The sequence below is a fragment of the Leptonychotes weddellii genome, chromosome 3, assembly GCF_054177405.1.
Source record: "Leptonychotes weddellii isolate Sample4059 chromosome 3, ASM5417740v2, whole genome shotgun sequence".
Taxonomy (NCBI): Eukaryota; Metazoa; Chordata; class Mammalia; order Carnivora; family Phocidae; genus Leptonychotes; species Leptonychotes weddellii.
In genome coordinates this window covers 60,068,737-60,087,405 of record NC_138371.1, presented here as the reverse complement: position 1 = coordinate 60,087,405, position 18,669 = coordinate 60,068,737, and the positions used below count along the sequence as shown (strand labels likewise).

General features: G+C 34.6%; 1 protein-coding gene across 5 annotated transcripts in view; it reads right to left on the bottom strand.

The window, feature by feature from the left end:
• The window catches only part of GALNT3 (polypeptide N-acetylgalactosaminyltransferase 3), a 65,030-nt gene that overhangs the window by 8,776 nt on the left and 37,585 nt on the right, over positions 1–18,669 (bottom strand). For all 5 annotated transcript variants that reach the window (XM_081814273.1, XM_081814271.1, XM_006735849.3 and 2 more), the window contains 6 exons: positions 13,507–14,127; positions 9,205–9,377; positions 4,999–5,148; positions 2,956–3,190; positions 2,354–2,471; positions 498–698 (listed from right to left, as the gene is read on the bottom strand). In XM_081814273.1, the coding sequence (XP_081670399.1) occupies positions 498–698; positions 2,354–2,471; positions 2,956–3,190; positions 4,999–5,148; positions 9,205–9,377; positions 13,507–14,018 (1,389 nt within the window). In that variant the 5' untranslated portion in view covers positions 14,019–14,127. The remainder of the gene's footprint in view (positions 1–497; positions 699–2,353; positions 2,472–2,955; positions 3,191–4,998; positions 5,149–9,204; positions 9,378–13,506; positions 14,128–18,669) is intronic.

The window sequence follows — 18,669 nt, the reverse complement described above, 5'->3', positions numbered from 1 at the left end:
CCTCTCCCCTCTGCTTGTGCTCCCTCTCTCTCAAATAAATAAATAAAATCTTTAAAAAATATTTTTTAAAAAGCCTTGATATTCCTGGTTTATTATCCTGCCACATTCTGACACTGTGTCCATCCCCAGTTCAAAAAGCCACTTAGCACCTTTCTTTAGGTGTTAATTGCATCACCTAAAACCAGTTAAAAGTGGTTCCACTTAATCTTACTTTTCTTTGAGGAAAATCCTGAACCAAGGTAGTTACAAAAACAAAATATCTTCCATATTTAAAGAGTAACATCAAGTGGAATGCCTAATTTTTTTAAAAAGCAGCTTACTTGACTTTTCCTTAAAAAGAGAAAAAAACTGGCATCAATAAGATATATTTTGAGTTTAAAAAACCAACTTCAAACATAATTTTTTACAATGTTTTGTACTTGAACTGACTCAAATAAAAGAATATGTGAACTTGGTGTGGATTTTAATTGTAATTTAATTATTTAGCTCTAACTTACTTGTTTAACAATTTTTGCTGCATCTGTGTTTCTCCTATAAAATATTTCCTTGTATTCATCCATCCAGACTTCTGCAAGGCGAACTTGGTTGCGAGCAATCACCTGAGTGCCTTTTGGAAAGGTATGAGGGCTTTTGCTGCGAAAAACATGTCCAACAACAGAGCAAGGCATAATCTCCAACTGCCCACCACATTGCCATACCTGATAATTAATGATATTTGTTTAATTTACAGTATATTTACAAAACCAAAGTGCTGCTTTTAAGTTCATCTTTAAGATACTAATAAAAACAAAATATAGAAAAGAAATTTATTATAACCACAAATAGTCTCTGTCCCCTCCAGTTCAACTTAAATTCTTAAATAATAAAAAAGTTTTATGAAATGGTACAAAAACTAAAGATAAAAAGGCATATTTTCAGAAAGTAATTTAATAACATAGTGACTTCAGATCTTTCATAAAAACAAAGCCCCACGTTTCTTTTTTTCTGCAAACAATTATGCAAGCTCTCTAATATATATACCAAAGACCAAAGGCTCCTTTGTATTTGACTTCTACCTTCTTACACAAGCTACATGGTCACTTCACTTGAACCAAAGATTCTCTCTTCTATGGCAGGAACTAGCAGTCTTGGAGTAAGTGGACCCAGACTCTGTTTACCCCTTGCATATTCAATTTTGTAATTAAGAAAACAATTCCAGATAATACCCAAGTACAGTCTTGTGAAGGAGTTGGTCATTATAAAAAACTCATACCTATTTAGAGATAGAGGGTCAAAAAACTTATTTGGGAAATTATTAAATCAATACCTACTCACTTAAAAATCTTTAATACAGCAATCAGTTCTGCCGTAGTCACTAAGCAAAAAATCTAAAATGAAGACATGTTTAAATAGTCTGTGCTAGTATTAGGGCAAGAGGTCATATTCCTTTTTTTAAACAAATGAGAAAACTCAGTGGTATATTTAATTCAACAAATTGTGCCTGAAATCTAACATGTGTTAGGGGTTGGGAATACTTAAATGAATAAAAAAAGGCCCTCCCTTGAGCAGTTCAAATTTGGCTAAGATCATCATTGCCATTATGTGATGAAGCCAGAACTAAAACTTAAATCTTCTAACTCCTAGTTCAGTTCTTTTCCCACTACATTCCAGTCTAAAAGATGAAAAATGAATGACAGAGTCATTGCAGAAAATGAACTCATGAAATCAAATAAGTGTACGTGGAGACCATCCAAAGTTTTTGTTTTGTTTCTCATACTAACTTTTAATATGCATAGGAAAAAAAAAAAGCTCATTTAATGCAAAGAGTTAATGTCTTTTTTAAATTATACACAAATGTTTTTCCATTCTGACTCCCTTGATAATCAACTCATTTCCTGAAGCACTAGATTGAATTATATTTATCTTGGCTGGAATTCAGTAGCTACAAGTGCATTAATTGGTGCTATTGGCTGAACACAGGCGTTTAACTGATTCCTCTTGTTACACTGGTAGCAATGAGTTACATTTTATTTTATTTTTTTTTAATTTTTTATTTATTTATTCATGAGAGACAGAGAGAGAGAGAGGCAGAGGGAGAAGCAGACTTCCCGCAGAGCGGGGAGCCCGATGCGGGACTCGATCCCAGGACCCTGAGATCATGACCTGAGCCGAAGGCAGACGCTTAACCATCTGAGCCACCCAGGCGCCCATGAGTTACATTTTAAAAGAAATACCCTTATTCTAAAATTTCTAGCAATTAAATTTTAGAAATCACAAAAAGTAAAGACTGCACACATCTATGATAATCTGTATCAGCCAATTAGAACAAAATGTGTATTTTACTGTTTAATATGTACTATATTTATAAACTTACTCTGAAAGACATTTCTATATTTTCACCTCCCCAGATTTCCATTTCTTCATCGTAAGTTCCAATATATTCAAAATATTCTTTTGATATGGAAAAAAGGCCTCCTGCAAAAGTGGGTGTTCTGAAAAATAATCCATTGTCAAACTTCGTTATAAAAATTAAATAAGAAAGAAGAACTTATTTAAAGAGCAACTGAATCAAATTCCCAAACAAATTAAAGAGAGATCACAATTTCAAAAGTTTTACATAGGTTAATAAAAACTAAAAATGCTATCTTCAGAGTCAAGTTTTGTGGGGGTGAAGGGTAGTAGTTTAAATATCCTTTTCCCAGCAGAACAAAATTATGAAGTGTCTTCTAACCAAGCCTAAAGATTCTGAAGTATGATTATGAGGAAGACTAAAGACCTCACTTACTTCTACTTCCTACTCAGTAATATCATGCGTAAATATATATATAAATGGCTTTTTATTCCCTACATAGAATGTGTATGTTCTTTATCTCGTTAGTGTGAATTACCTTGGAGGCAAAAACTGTAAAAAAGAAAGAGTGATTACATGTTTAAATAACTGAACTGCATATAAGACTTTGAGAGCAATCATCTTACTTAATTGGGTAGGTTTCATCTTTCCTTCTTTGCCTCTCGTGATCAGGAAGCGATTCCCAGCCAAATGAAAGACTCCAGTCAAAGTTTCCACGGTTGTGATTACTTCCATAAGGAGAAGGTTTGTTGAATTCAAACGTGTTTAGATCTATGGATGCAATATCCGGACTCACAACTGCTGTGTAGTTCTCGGCTATTCTAGCCAACAAAGGTTCTAACCAGCCATAGAAACACTCACCTGGAAGGAACATAATTCTAATCAATCCAGTGAAAACACTGAGGGTTTTCTCCTTTGTTTTTTAAGACAGTTTAGAGAAATGAATAATAGTCAATTGTGTTTTGAACATTTAACATCGAGGAGATTTCTTAAAGGTTTCTTGTGATGCGATGAGGGTAAAGCAAGATTCAGCATAGTTAGGAAAGTTTGTATACAGGAGATGTTTTGTTTTTGTTTTTTTTTTACCTTAGTGAGGAAGTAAAATGACACTGGAATATTTAAGTTTCAGATGCTGTGTTTCCCTCTGAAACGAGCTATGAATCAAACGTAACTTCTTGCTGATCCATGCCACCTAAACCCAGAAGTGTTCTGATTTATTAAACTCTCCCTGAGTAAGGTGTAGTAATCAAAATCGTCATTTCTCTGACTGAGTCTTAGGAGAAAATAAGTCAAGGAGTCAGAATATTTTGATTTCAGCAGTTGGAGAAGGACTATTCAAACCTGCCCCAGCCCTAATGGAAAGTGGGGGCAAAGAAATGCCATAAAAAAGTCTTGGCCTGGCCAGGCTCACTTAACACACAGAATTCGGGAGATTCAGTCCTACCCAGGTTTCCCCATCAGGCAGAGTTTGGCAGTTATTAGGAGGACCACTTGGTATCATGGAGATCCATCAAATACATTTGCCTGATTGGAAGAATGCCCAGTCTGACATAATTGTAATTTTGGACCAGGAGAGGAAATATTGGAGAATGAACCATTTCCTTTTTTAAACATCTCTCTCTTCATTTAAGAGCCAGGTATTAAGAAAGTACTGGATATGATAGCTCAAAAGAGACTCAAGCAAATCCAAAAGCCCTCTGTAACAATTAGCATATAACCAAAACCATTTGCCAGGTCAAACATAATCTAAGGGCTAGTCAATTCAATTCAAAACTAAATGCTCATACAAAGAGTATAACCCACTAAATTTATAGCTGAGGGACTAAGTGACATTTTAGTAATCCCTAACATGCACTTTACTTTTTTAATTTTTTTTATTTTTTCATTTTTCTAAGATTTTATTTATTTTTTGAATGAGGGAGAGAGGAAAAACAAGCAGGGGGAGTGGGGGAGGGAGAAGCAGGCTTCCCGCCGAGCAGGGAGCCCAATGCGGGGCTAGATCCCAGGACCCTGGGATCAAGACCAGAGCCTAAGGAAGGCAGCCATTTAATGACTGAGCCACCCAGGCGCCCCTCCCTAACATGTACTTTAGACATGGGCTCTAAAAATTCTATATACTTTCTTTAAAGTCATTGACACTGGAGAACAAAACCATTAAAAATAACAGGGAAAAAAACAGTAGCAATAAAACAAAAATTGATAATATTCATTTTAAAATGCCAGAAGAGGTTGGAACACAGCACAAGAGGAGTCTGCAAATCTTTGAAAAAAGAACTAAAATACAGAAATTGAAAGTATCAGGACCAGGACAAAACTTTCATTCATTTTAAACTGTTAAGAATCAACAGTAATAAGGAAAAACTTTTTTTCTTGACAGAATGAGCATTTGAAAAAAAGCCCAGGCAAGGATAACTTGCTGGGGAAGTTGGTCACTGAAGGATACTGGAATTGAGGAGCCTAAAACACAGAGGAGGTAAGAACTCCATTAAGTTAAAGGAGGTTCCTACCCAGAGCTGTAATCTGCTTCGGCCATCATTGCTATAATCACCAGTTGAAAATGATGTTAAAGAAAATACAATTAGTCATTTAAAGAAAAGTCGTCTTCAATTTTTAAATTGGAGGGAAGCAGAGGGAAAATGTTACAACTATGTCTATACATATATACTTACAGTGAGCATCTAAAAATGTGAGTGTTTCAGCTGTTGCAACTGTTGCTCCTAGCAACCTTGCAGTGATCAGACCTTTTCTCTCTCTTTGTCTGACTATTTTTACTATAGAAAATTGTTTTATATATTCTTCTAGTTTATCATGTAAGTACTCTGTAAGAAAAAAATATCAGGATTAATTCTTCCTAAGTTTATATTCATATATAACACATGAAGGCTAATTAAAAAAACCACAGAGCAATGATATCTCCACATTTATTGTCTTAACAGTTGCACACACTCTTCCATTAAGATGAAAATTGTATATTTAGCTCTTTAATGAAAAAAAATATAGCTATATATGCAAATCTTAACTTCTGAACTACTATAACACAAAACGTTTTAACACAGACTTCTCCTGTACATGAAATATCAATAAATATATTTGGGAGGAAGCAGAGACTTCAAATGGAGTAGACCTCAGGAGTTAAGAAGACTCATTTAGGGGTCTAAGAACATTAGCTAAGGGAGTGAGGGAAACTGAATTTGGCCAAAAACATATTTGACACTTTTTTAAAATTGGGATTTAAATCTGGAAATTTAAAGAAAAATGACAAGTATCAAAAGGATTCTGATACTTAGGCAGTGATAAAATAATTTAAAACCAAAACATTAAGGAAAATGGCAAATAGGAAAGTCCAAGGCTATCGCAGTTTGGGAATATTTTTACAGAGTCAGCATAAAATTTTTGAAAGCTTTGGAGTCCCCTGACACACAATTTTTTTTCCAGTAAAAATATGACAGAAGAAGGGAGCATGTAGGTGAGGAATGAAGCTAAAAACAGGCTAAATCTTGTTAATGGGTATATAATTTAAGATATTTATTCCAATTTGGATGAGAGACATGATAAGCAAGAGTTAAAACAGTAGATAAAAGAAGACACATTAATCACATCAGTCAGGTGTTGCTCATATCGTGAAACAACTTAAGTCTGCTTTTTCACCATTAAATTCATGATTTTTTGTTGAGTATATAATATAGTTCCTCAGGTAGCCTTCTTAGGCTCATAGTACAGCCTCAAAAAGATCTGGGAATGCTGAGAACATCAATAAATGTCCTAGGGTAGATGTTTGCTTCTGCCAGATTTCAGAAGCAAGCACAGATGACTTCATCTGTGATTATGTTTTTTTTGTTTTTTTTTTTTCCTATTCTCCAGTGGTACAGATAAATGAGTTGCTTATTCAAAGCTTAAACATTCATAAAGAAGGTGAGAGTCCAGGAACAACTTCTGTGGAAAATAAATCTAAACACTGTTGCTACAGAGTAACAGACTAACTTTTTAACTGCCTCCTCAGGTACCTCAGAATTCATTCTCTGAAAGACAAGCAGGATTGTAATTTATCTTAAAATATAAATCATGGATATTCCTGTTTTAACCATAGATTTGACTTGTAAAATAAAAACGTATATAAAAACATTTCAAAGGTCTTAATGGGGATTTTTTTTTTTTTAATGGAGTCACTACAGATTCCTTCAGTAAACTGTCTCACTGTTTGATTTGTTAAGGAATTTTTCATTTACCCACAACTTCTGAACTTCCTATACATTTTTATCTGCCCCTTAAATTCAGTCCCCATCCATACCCATCTTTTTGTGAGGTTAAGAGCACAAAGCTGTGAAATCCGTTCTCCTGGGTTTATCTATTTATAGTACTATTACTCTTAGCTGTGTGACCTTAGGTAAGTTATTTTATTTTACCTGTACTTCAGTTTATCTCTAAGATGGGGATAATAACACCCTCACAGGGGATTGCTGGGAGGATAAAATGAAAAATTACTATACAAATAAAGCATTTAAGACAGGGCTTACCACATGACCTATGCTCTGACAATGTTGATTATCTTTTGTTTTACTATCATTGGGACTTACCTATCTTTGTCACTTGATTAGCCACATATTTTTGCTGCTCTTTCCTAAACCAACTGAAATCAGGGATTATCATTTCTACCTCACACACTCCTTTACAGTGACTAGGGACACATTTTCCATAGTGGGTACTCATCATTAGATAGACCATTTATTCAGTAAGACAAATTAATTACATTAGTATGCAAAGATATCCCTCACCAAGAAAACTTTTAATTATTATAAAGAATTATAAAAATATCCAGGCCCAGGTGCCTGAGTGGCTCAGTTGGTTAAGCCACTGCCTTTGGCTCAGGTCATGATCCTGGAGTCTCAGGATTGAGTCCCACATTGGGCTCCCTGCTCAGCAGGGAGTCTGCTTCTCCCTCTGACCCTCCCTCCATCTCATGCTCTCTCCTTCTCTCTCTCTCAAATAAATAAATAAAATCTTAAAAAAATAAGCAGGGGGAGAGGCAGTGGGAGAAGCAGACTCTCCGCTGAACAGGGAGCGGGGTGCGGGACTCAATCCCGGGACCCTGGGATCATGACCTGACCCAAAGGCAGATGCTTAACCAACTGAGCCACCCAGGGCCCCCACTTTTCTTTCTGATTTCCTTTAAATCTATTAATTTTATTTGTACAATTAAATAATAGAAGTTACTTTCAACTGAAGGCTTACTACAAGTAGCCTTACTGTGGCCCCGATTTCTCACTGCTTGAAAAATCAAACAAAATAAAAATCATCTGAGAAGAAAGCTCACAAAACCAGAGCAGGAATTTTTTTTTTTTTTTTTTTAACGACAAAACCTATGAGAGACATGCAGAACTTAATTAAATGTCACTTAAAACTCTATGGACTGCAGACCAAGTAGAAAGAATCAGAAAAAATTCTGAACATTTTAAGCAGTAAATAAATTAGTTGATTACAATTAAGTGGTGATATAACCTGGGTAGGAGGACTGGAAATTCAAGTCAGAGATCTGTATGTAGTGTTACCCATGAGGAGGAGACTTGAATTCACCATTTGGTGAATTGGTTTCACATCCAGGTCAAAAATCTCTGGTGATAAGCAACCTTATTCCACTTAGATGTTAATGTAACTTCAAAACATAATCTCAATTCACTCATGATATTTTGAAATTATAGAAATGTTTAGGATTGTATGTAGAAATAATTAAATAAGCCCAGTTAATAATTTTATGTTTTATTCACTTATTATCATTTCTTAAGTCTGGATAAATCTTGTTATTGATGACATGTCACTTAACAAGCAGTATTTTTTTTCTTTTTTCATAGTACGTAAAGTAATGGTTTATCTTAAAATAGATGTTGCTTTGGATTTGATGAAAGAGTATTACTATCTCCATTTTATAGATGAGGAAACAGCTAATTAGTATTAGAGTTGGAATTTGACCTTAAAGAATTTGGATCCAAACTCAACTCATTCAGGAATAAATTCTGTGATCATTGAAATAATCTGTATCTGACTGATATTTAAAATACTTGTAATGTTTGAAAATTTAGCAACATAGGGTATTTGTCTGATTAGCTTTGTGATTCCAATTTAAAATGTATAATTTAGGACCTGACAATTGACTGGTAATTTTAAGTATAAATGCATTAAGGAATTTAGCTAACTTTGTAAACTATATTGGCATATTTAGCAGCCAAAGTAAAACAGAATGTAGCGACTCTTTAATGATTTTTAACTACTTGTTTATATTATTAATATATTATTTATATTAACTCATCTAATCTTCAAAACAACCCTAGGAGTTATGCACTACTTATGTATTTCCTCAATTCTAAGCTGCACAATTGGAAACTTCTTATAATCAATGGCATCTTTGTTTAATTGTCTGTGAGGGTTTTTTATTCAAGTGGTAAATAAACTAATGATGTATCATACAATACGTTTGATGGAATATGGCATTTTCCCCATTTTACTGAGAAAAAACTGAGACATAGAGGAATTAAGTAATTTGCCCAAGTTACATAGCTGGTTAGGACCAGAGCTGGGATTCAAACCAAGGCAGCCTCACTCAAGGCTCAAGTTTGTGTTCTTAACCACGATGCCTTACAATAAAAGTCTTACACCGAGGACTACAAAGTTATGAATCATGGTACTTCATACATTTCTGAACTCTAAAATATTTAAATATGGACACACTTAGGTTCTCCTTTCATCCATCATACCTACCATTCAAGGTATTATATTCAAGTTCTGAGGTGGCATACAGAGAGTACAATATAATAAAATAGACTTTGGACAACATCAGATGGGATTTACTTGGGAAACAATCTAATTTGCATGTGCTTTCTTACCATCTACACTAGCATCATCCACCAAAATGATTTCCTTCAGCAGTATGGCGGGGGAAGAATAAAGCACACTGTGGACAGTTCTAAGCAGCGTGGACCAGGCTTCATTATGAAAAACTATTATGACACTGGTGGTAGGCAGGGGAGGACAGCGCTTAAATTTTTGTTCAATACATCTAGAAGAAGTCAAAGAAGTAGAAGAACAATTACGAATTTTATTACTTTATTTCACAGCTATGTCATTACTAAAATTATCATTATTTAACCTTTATCACCATAGGAACAATAGTGGACAAATTTTTTCTATGTAAGTTGATCTTAATGCTATGGAAATATAAATAGATCACAACAAATTTTTTTACACAGAGATCATGTCCACTGACACAGATTACATGTCAAGGATTAAAATATGCTATTGTAAGTTTTCTCAGCAATATAAAACACAAATAGCATTTCAAAAAGGGAAAATAACCTACAAGTGACACAAACCTGTAAAAATGGAAAATACTTGTAATTGCTCAAATAAAAACCAACTTTTTCTCCTTCCTTGTAGAAATCATCCTTTTTTCTTATTACTTGCAATTTTTTAAACAGTGCAACTTTATTAAATGAATACTTATCTTTGCAGAGATTCTTATTTTCCTATGTAATATTTCTCATGTTTTTAAAATCAATTTACTTAATCTATACTTGAACCAAAAGGGAAAAAATGGCTTACCATAAAATCTATTTTTTATGGTGTTTATGACTCAGCAAGACTTATTAAGTTGCTACCATATGCCATGCTGTGTTAAAGATTTTGCTCCAATAATCTGATCCACAGTTTATTTAAATAAGACCTAGCATTTTAAAATACTAAACTTAAGAATTTTAAATAAAAATCCTAAATCCACGTTAAAAAGTCCTGTGATCCTGTTACCTTATGAAACATTATGGGCACAAGGAGAGTAGTAGTTTTTGGCTGATTAATGGTACTACCCATTAGTTAAACACATGTTACAAATTAATCTTGAATTCATTTTTATAATAACATCTTCCTCAATGAAAATAATCTTCATGTGAAGCCGTTAGGTGTGGGTGGATCTGTACGGTCTCCAGGCTTGGAGACTGAAGCTGACCACAGTCCCTTGCCTACTGAGTTGAGGTGGGGATCAAAAGATACAACATATAGTAGAGGGCTTCAGACCACCGTAAAACCAAACAAAGTGACCCTGGGACACAAAAGATGTGTGGTCTATGGTAAAGATAAATAAAGAAAATAACTATCTTTAAGTTCACTTAAAAATCATAAATGGTTGTACAATTTTAGACAATAGAGTATAAAATCCTCCCACACAGTAAAAAGGCACCACAAATACAGTGTATGAACAATCAAACAGTGCTGTTCAAACCCAAAGATAAAGAAGTAAATCATTCACTTATGGAGATAAGAGTCTAGCATGCTTCAAATACTCTGTGAGGGTCCGTGGAGAAACCAGAGCCCCCAGTATGATACCAGAGGCCTGGGAAAACCACCCTAAGAGAGATACCCTATAAATTCTCATGAATCACTTTCATAGCCATACCTCAGTATGAATGTGTTTCAGATCCTTTTCTGAGAAGAGGTCTTTAGGGTGGAATATTTGTAGTGATAAAAAAAGAATTAGATTGAGGATAGAGTATTAACAGAGTGTGTCAACACTGCTGAGTAAGAAAAGGAGAGGAAAGTTATAAGTGAAAGTGATTTTGCTCTCTTGTGCCTTCATGATTTCAAATATATATGCATAATCAGAAGCAAATAATCACATTCATCCTCACTGACAGATGAAAGCAAACCATTTATTTTAGATTGAATTTTGGATAAACTACCAATTAGAAATAAAGTCCAAACACAAACTACCTATTCATAATTACTCTTGACTCACAATTACACAGAAACAAATGACTAAATATAAGCTTGTATTTTTAAGACATAAAGGTTTACAAACCAACATAAACTAAAAGTAAAAATTATTAAAAACTCCATACTATTTTCCTTTAAAAAAAAACCTTATGACTTAATTGTCTTATAAGCATTTTGGGGAGGAGTTTGGGGATTAAAAAAAAATTTCCCTACATTTACTTGTCATGGGACTAATAAACATAATATTAATTGAGAATTACAAAAAGGTTTTGGAATTTTAAATATAAAACCTCACAAAAATTCTCATAAATAAAATCTGATCACTTTAATCTTACAAGGCTTTCCCTCAGTTTAAGCTAGGATTTATCTGCTTAACTGATAACTACTAATACCAAGTAAAGGTGTCATGTTATAACATTAATGCAAGTGATAATAAAATTTCACAGTATGATTTTATAAACCCCAATTATTCTGAAACAATAAAAAAGTATGTTAAACTTATGCTTTAGAAATTTTTTCACGTCATTTAAAGTAGTGAAATCAAACAACTTACCAAACTGACTGCGTATTCCCAGTCAAACCATTTGTAAAATTTGACATATAGATATGTGCTTAAATTATTACATGAACATCTGCCTTTGGGAGACCCTGGATCTATATTTTTAATGAGCATGGAAAAGATCAGCAATTCTTCAGAAAATGTGTTCCTTGCTGATATAGGTTAAATTTAAAGTAAGAAAGTGTTAAATCTTCACCAGTTCTTCACAGTTCTAGGTATCCAATTCCTATCCAAAAAAGGTTCTTTTGAGTGCTTAGTTGTTTTTCACTTACAATAATTTCATTAGTGAATATTATTGTAGCTCCTTAATGCTATACTGGGGGGAAAAACTTATCTTGAGCTGACACTGACTGTCACATCAAAGAATAAAAATTATGCTTCTTGATTTGTGATGTGGATTGCTTTGTAGTCAAGACCTCTCCCCAAATCAGTCAAATGCAATACTGCATTTTAACTATTAACATAAGAAAGGAACTATTCTGTGCCTTGTTATGAAGGTAGAATATTTTACAGACATCCATTTGTTTCTTCACACATTCATTTAAAAATGATGAGCACCTTAACTTTGAATCACACAGATTAGAATAGAGAGACAGAAGTCTAATCTACACAACTTCAATATTGAGTGATTCATAGTTAGAAGAGGTATTCATGATCATAACTCTAGAAAAATATGAGTGAAGCCATAGACTTAAGTCTATAAAAGTTCTTTTCTTCAGGTTCACTTCCAAATATAATTCTATCATAACCAGAAAGCAAATATGTAGGCATCGCTTGCTTGCAGTTTGTCTATCTTACACTTTCAACCAATCAACGGTGGTTTGAAAGTGGTGGAATTTATTTTAGCCTGTTTGAATTCAAATAGAGCATTTGAACACAACCTCAAAGATAACAAAATGGTTAACTAAGGAGAGCATAGTAGGATCTGGAGGGAAACCATAGTAAAAATACTGTGTACTTGAGATAACATGTAAACAAAGTGACATAAAAAGCAATGTTGGCCTCTCAGATGCTACAGGGAGACAATTCTATACATATGATACTCAACAAAACTCTGGAGAAAAAAAAAAATCGTAATTGAATTAGCAATTTAACAATATTGTTCCTTAAAAGAAAGGTTACGAAAGGTTACAGGGCATTGTGAAATACAATTACAGTGCTGAAAGTAGCCACAAAGTCTGTGACTTAGTTCATAGAATATTCTTATCTAATAGCTCCAAAGTCTTGGCACTTTTTTAAACATTTCTATTTATTCTATAGCAATACACAGAGGAACCGAGACAGTTCCTCCGCCTCCCACATTTCCCATAAAAACGGCCCCATATTCCCTACTTAATAGATTAGAAAACTAAAGCATTTAAGAATAAAGGATTTCTGGGCTCCTGAGTGGCTCAGTTGGTTAAGCGACTGCCTTCGGCTCAGGTCGTGATCCTGGAGTCCCAGGATCGAGTCCCGCATCGGGCTCCCTGCTCAGCAGGGAGTCTGCTTCTCCCTCTGACCCTCCTCCCTCTCATGTGCTCTCTCTCATTCTCTCTCTCTCAAATAAATAAATAAATAAATAAATAAATAAATAAATAAATAAATAAATAAAAAAGAATAAAGGATTTCTTTGTGGTTCTACAGAAGTCAGATCTAAAATTTAAGTTTTCCAATTTGTAAGGTAACAACTTTTCATGTCTGCAATGCCTCACCGAGCACAGATATGGTTGGCCTCAATACTAAACAAAAACATAATTAAACAAATTAAACAGCAATTGTTGATATTTGCCTCAGTGTGGCTGAAGAACAAGCACATTCCTTAGTTAATGCCCCTCCCCAGAAACCCTAATGTTAAACAGTAAACAATGAATATTCTTCAACATACTCAGGAGGTCGAGTGTCTGGTCCAAGATCTCGGTGTAAAGAAATCCTGTCACTTGCAAAAGCGTTAAAACAGTGTTTGGCTTCTCCACGTTCTTTTTCCTTCTGCTCTTCAACACTTAAATTGGTTGTCTTGAATGCTTTACCAGAAGCACCAGGTGCATTGGAATCCTGAGGTGGGCGGTCAAGAACCGGTTTCAATTCTGCTGCTGTATAATATCCTTGCAAACAGGGTCTCTCACCAGCATCAATGCTTTGCCTGACAGGTGCTCCTATTTGCATTTTTGGCATTGCATCTTTAATATTGTTTACAGCTTCTAACATTAAATCAAACATCTTGTTTTTGTTTATATTTCTTTCCATCTTTGATTCCTCTTTGGAATATTGAACACTTACTTCTCTTTGCATTAAAATCAAAAATATTATAAAGAAAAAAATTACTGCACCAAGCTTCCAGAACTTTTTATGATAATGTCTTTTAAGATGTAATTTTACTAGTCGCTTTATGTGAGCCATTCTGACATTAAAAGCTTGCCACTTGACAAATAACAGTTATAGTTTCCTCTGTTACTTATATTTTTTATCATAGAGTTGCTGGCAAGAAGCTTTCATTAAATGATAATACCTATAAACAGAAATGATAAATGGCATTAGTAGCTATTCATTCCTATAGGCAGGGGTCAATTCATTCATTCAAGCAACAACTAAACATAAGGTATAAACAACGTACTCTTATGGTTAACAAAAATACAAAAATATCTTGCCCTCAAGAAATTACACTTTTGGAAGAACACATTGCTATAATTAGTTATAATCTATTAAGGCTATAAAACATTAGGGATTTCCCTCCAGTAAAAAAAAAAAAAAATACCTTGTAAGCTGTGGCTAATATTTACTATATGATAGGCATACAATTATTTTTATAAACAAATTTAGAGAATTTTTAAAAAGGTATCTTAACTCAATGACCAAGGGGCCAAAAGACTTCATTGAATTGATTATAAAGAAAGGGGGAAATCCATAAGAAAGCAAAGGTATATAGGGACTGTTAGACATACATCTAAAATAGTGGCTTTTATTTTATGGAATTTGCCCTCAATGTATGAACCTCTACTCCAAATGAATCAGTTAAGATTATAAACTGGCATGCTCTCAAATTTGTTTACCTGATAATACTTGTGAATCCTGACAGAACCAATAAAGACTAGAAAATTAAGAGCATCTATTGCATTTTTATACCACAGCTATTTTCTTTTCTTTTAACCACAGCTATTTTCAACAACTCACACAAATACAAAATCTAACAGCAAAAAGAAGATGGCACTAAGCTTTACTTGAAATGACTCTAAAAAGGCAACAAAGATCATTGAGTTACAAAAGCAGTATTTGGTTTAATAAAATACTGCTTGCAGTTGACCCTAAGAACAGAGCAACATGTTTATTAAACTCTAATATGGGCCACCAAAAATGAAAGAAAAGAAAAAGAAAAAAGAGAATTTTGATGACAGCCTGAGTCACAGTGAGGGTTGATTTTCTTTATGATGAAGTTTTAAAAAAGGCAGTAGGAAGGGGTTTCAGTATATAATTACATATCATGCACCATTATACTCAATCCTATTTGCAGGGGCAAAGGGGAAGGAAAATGACTTTTTCCCTAAATCCTAAACATGTTTTAAGTCAAATTTAATTTATAGAAGTGAAAACTACGTTTGACACTTTATTCAGTTTCTCTTCCAAACATATTGCTAAATTTAAAATTAAAAAGCCAAGTTCTAAGATGGATTCTCTGGCCTTTAGTAAGACATTTTAAGCTAAATAAATAAAATACACAGAACTTGAATAGTTAGTTCTATATACTACCTTTATTTGGAAAGATGTATATGTATGTATGTATGTATGTATGTATGTATGTATGTATGGAATAGACACTTTGGCTTCAAAAGATAACTCAATTATAATGTATGTTGCTCATAAAAATGAGATTTCAATATTACTGGATTTGGGTTGCTTCAAGAGCCGCATGTAAGAATTAAAATGACCTGGTTAGCTTTTTACATTATTTGAAGACATAATATAAATAGTTTCAGAACCACACAAATGTTGCTGTGTAAATTCTTACATATCAAATGTTGTGCTAGGCTCTGGCTACCAAATTAAAGATAGCTCTTACTTTCAAGGAGCAGAGACTAGTAGGAAATATGGCATGCCAATGTGCAACCATAAAACATGTGCTAAGATGGAAGACTGAAAGCAATACGGCAGGTAAGGAGAAATGTTAGGGAAATTTTGCCAAAGATAACACTGGTGAGCAGAATCTTGAAAGATAAGCAATTTTTAGGCAGGTGGACAAGAGAGAAGAGAAAGAGAGAATGACAGATGCAAAGACAAAAAAGCAAGACAAGACATGGGCAGTCCAAGTGAAAGACACAGATAGGAAATAGCAGGAGGGGATGCTGGGAGGTCACTTAAAGACTAGCACACAAAGTGAGTCTGGAATCCACCAATTTTGTTTGGAGTGGAAGGAAATGGATTATATTAAGGAAGAATCATAATCATATTTATGTTTTAGATAAGTCACAGGTTCCTCAGCACCAGTAAAGGTGATGAATACCAAAGAAATGAGGAAGGTAGAAAGGATGGAGAGGACTAATTCAGGAGTACAGGAAGTAGAATCAAATAGGACTTGGTGAAAGAAAGGGAGAATGGAAGGTGGATGGCTGAAGTGATGACATTAACAAAGGCAGGGAATATAGGAAGAAGGGTAGACTTGGGGTGGGAATTAGATAATTTGTTCAGTTTGGGAGACAAATTTGAGATGCTGATAGGACTTCCAAGGTGAGTTCTCATGAGCAAAAAGATACATAGGACTGAAAATCAGGGAAAAGTTCTGTGCTAGAGATGAAAATGTGGGAGTCAGTCTTGGGGTACTGAAGAGTTCACCTACAGTATATACAGAAAAGAGGCCAGAGAAATAGCTACATTTAAGGGGTGGGAGGAAAAAGGATAAACTGGAAAGATAGATCAGGGGGAATATGAAAACAAAATAGAGGACAGTCAAGGGAAAACAAGTTAACAGATAAAGTATCCATGTCATGTGGATATAGATTTTACAACCTGCAGTTTACCCTTGAGAGATGTTAATTCTTTGACAGTTGGTTCATCTTTAAAAGTAAACTGCACTAGACCTAGTCCAATGGGCTTTAGTGCAAAACCAGGAATGAACCTTGGCAGAGAATCCACTAGACTAGTTATAGTCCTGCCTCCAAGATCTAGGGCTTAGGATCTAGGGTACATTCAGAATAATAGGGCAACAACCTGATCTAAGAAGTTCTAGGAAGGTAATAACAGGCAAAAGTTGAGGCTTCATAGGATAATGGTCACCTATGAAATACTACCTGATCACCTTTAATCACAGTTTGATAAATAGATATAAATCAACCTATGTTCACCCTCCTTCCTGTCCCTGAGTCAACCACCAAAAATCCCCTTCTCCAGTGCTGCTAGTGATATTAGATCTCCTGAGAAGCCAGATATAAGCTAGATTAGGAATTTGAGAAGGAATGAGCTGGTCTTCTTAGGATGTTTTAACAACACGTAAATCAGGAAAGGGTTCAGGGAAAGTACAGAGTAAAGGGAGATGACAGAACTAGATACTTCTATAACAATGGTGGTTTTCCCAAAATATTATATGCCAGAAGTCATATTTGTGGGTAGGGTCGGGAATGAGAAAGAAGGATGGAATTAATGAGGTGGTTGGAAGAAAGGTTTTTTTTTTTTTTTAGGAATAAATTATAAACTAGAAAAGTCCTTCATCAATTGGACAAATAATCCTATCATTGTGTGTGTGTGTGTGTGTGTGTGTCTATCTAAAGACGTCACTCAATTAGTAGGTTTTAGCTTAGGATATCTCCAATGAGGGAGTCAAGGAAAACTCATGAAGGATACAGATAGTGTCTCCCTCATTCATGGTTGTTTTTCTGGCACTTACCAGAATGTTGGTGACACAGTGAACACCCAATATAGGTTTGACTGGAAAAGGAAAGAAGGACCAAGATTTCATTTATTATTAGAAATAATAAAGCAATAATTCATTTCTGTTAAATGTTGATTAGGTCCCTGATATTTTAACATTACACAGGTTCTCATTTAGTCCTCCAACAATCTTGTGAAGTCATTCCCATTTTACTGACAAACACTGAATGTCAAACTGATTAAGGGGCTTGGCGAATGCCATTTGTTTAAGTGGAAAGGTAGCATTCTCCCAAATGTGTTCAAATTTGAACTAAATTACTGAGCTTTTAACTTAAGTTATCTGAAATAAGATCTTTAAGGGTCAAAAATTGACAATCTAGGGGCACCTGGGTGGCTCAATCAGTGAGGCGGCTGACTTCTGATTTCGGCTCAGGTTGTGATCTTGGGGTCCTGGGACAGAGGCCTGAGTCAGGCTCTGCACTCAGAGGGGAGTCTGCTTGAGGAGTCGCTCTCTCCCTCTTGTTCTGCCCCTAACACTGCTTGCGTGCACTCTCTCTAAAATAATTTTTTTTTTTTAAAGAAGAATTGATATTCTAAATGTAAGGAGATAAAGGAAAAACCTAAGGAAAGAACTACAAATAGCTTCATATCAGGTAAGGTTTTCTGGACAAATGAGTTAAAAAGGAAAAAAAAAAAAAACCCACACAACTGTTTTCAGAGCGTATTTTTAGAAATAAAGATTGAGGATGAGATTGTAGATTTTAACAATGGAGGATTAACAGATTGAGTCCTTTCAGTAGCACAGTCTACTAATGTAGGAGATGCTTTCCTCTTTTCAGATTATTTCAGAAGGGAATAGTCTTTTATCAATTGCTGATCATTTGAAGATTCCAACATAAATCTCCCAGGGATTTTTATATGACTTTTCTGTCCTTTGCTGCTATTGTGCAGTATCAGGATTCCATTAATGAAAATTACACTCAACATTAAGCATCTCTATCAGCGGTCTTCAACTCTGGATACACATTAGCAGAAAGCTCTTTTAAAAAGAGTGCCTTAGAATGCAAGCTGGTGCAGCCACTCTGGAAAACTGTATGGAGGTTCCTCAAAAAGTTGAAAATAGAGCTACCATACGACCCAGCAATTGCACTACTGGGTATTTACCCCAAAGATACAAAAGTAGGGATCCGAAGGG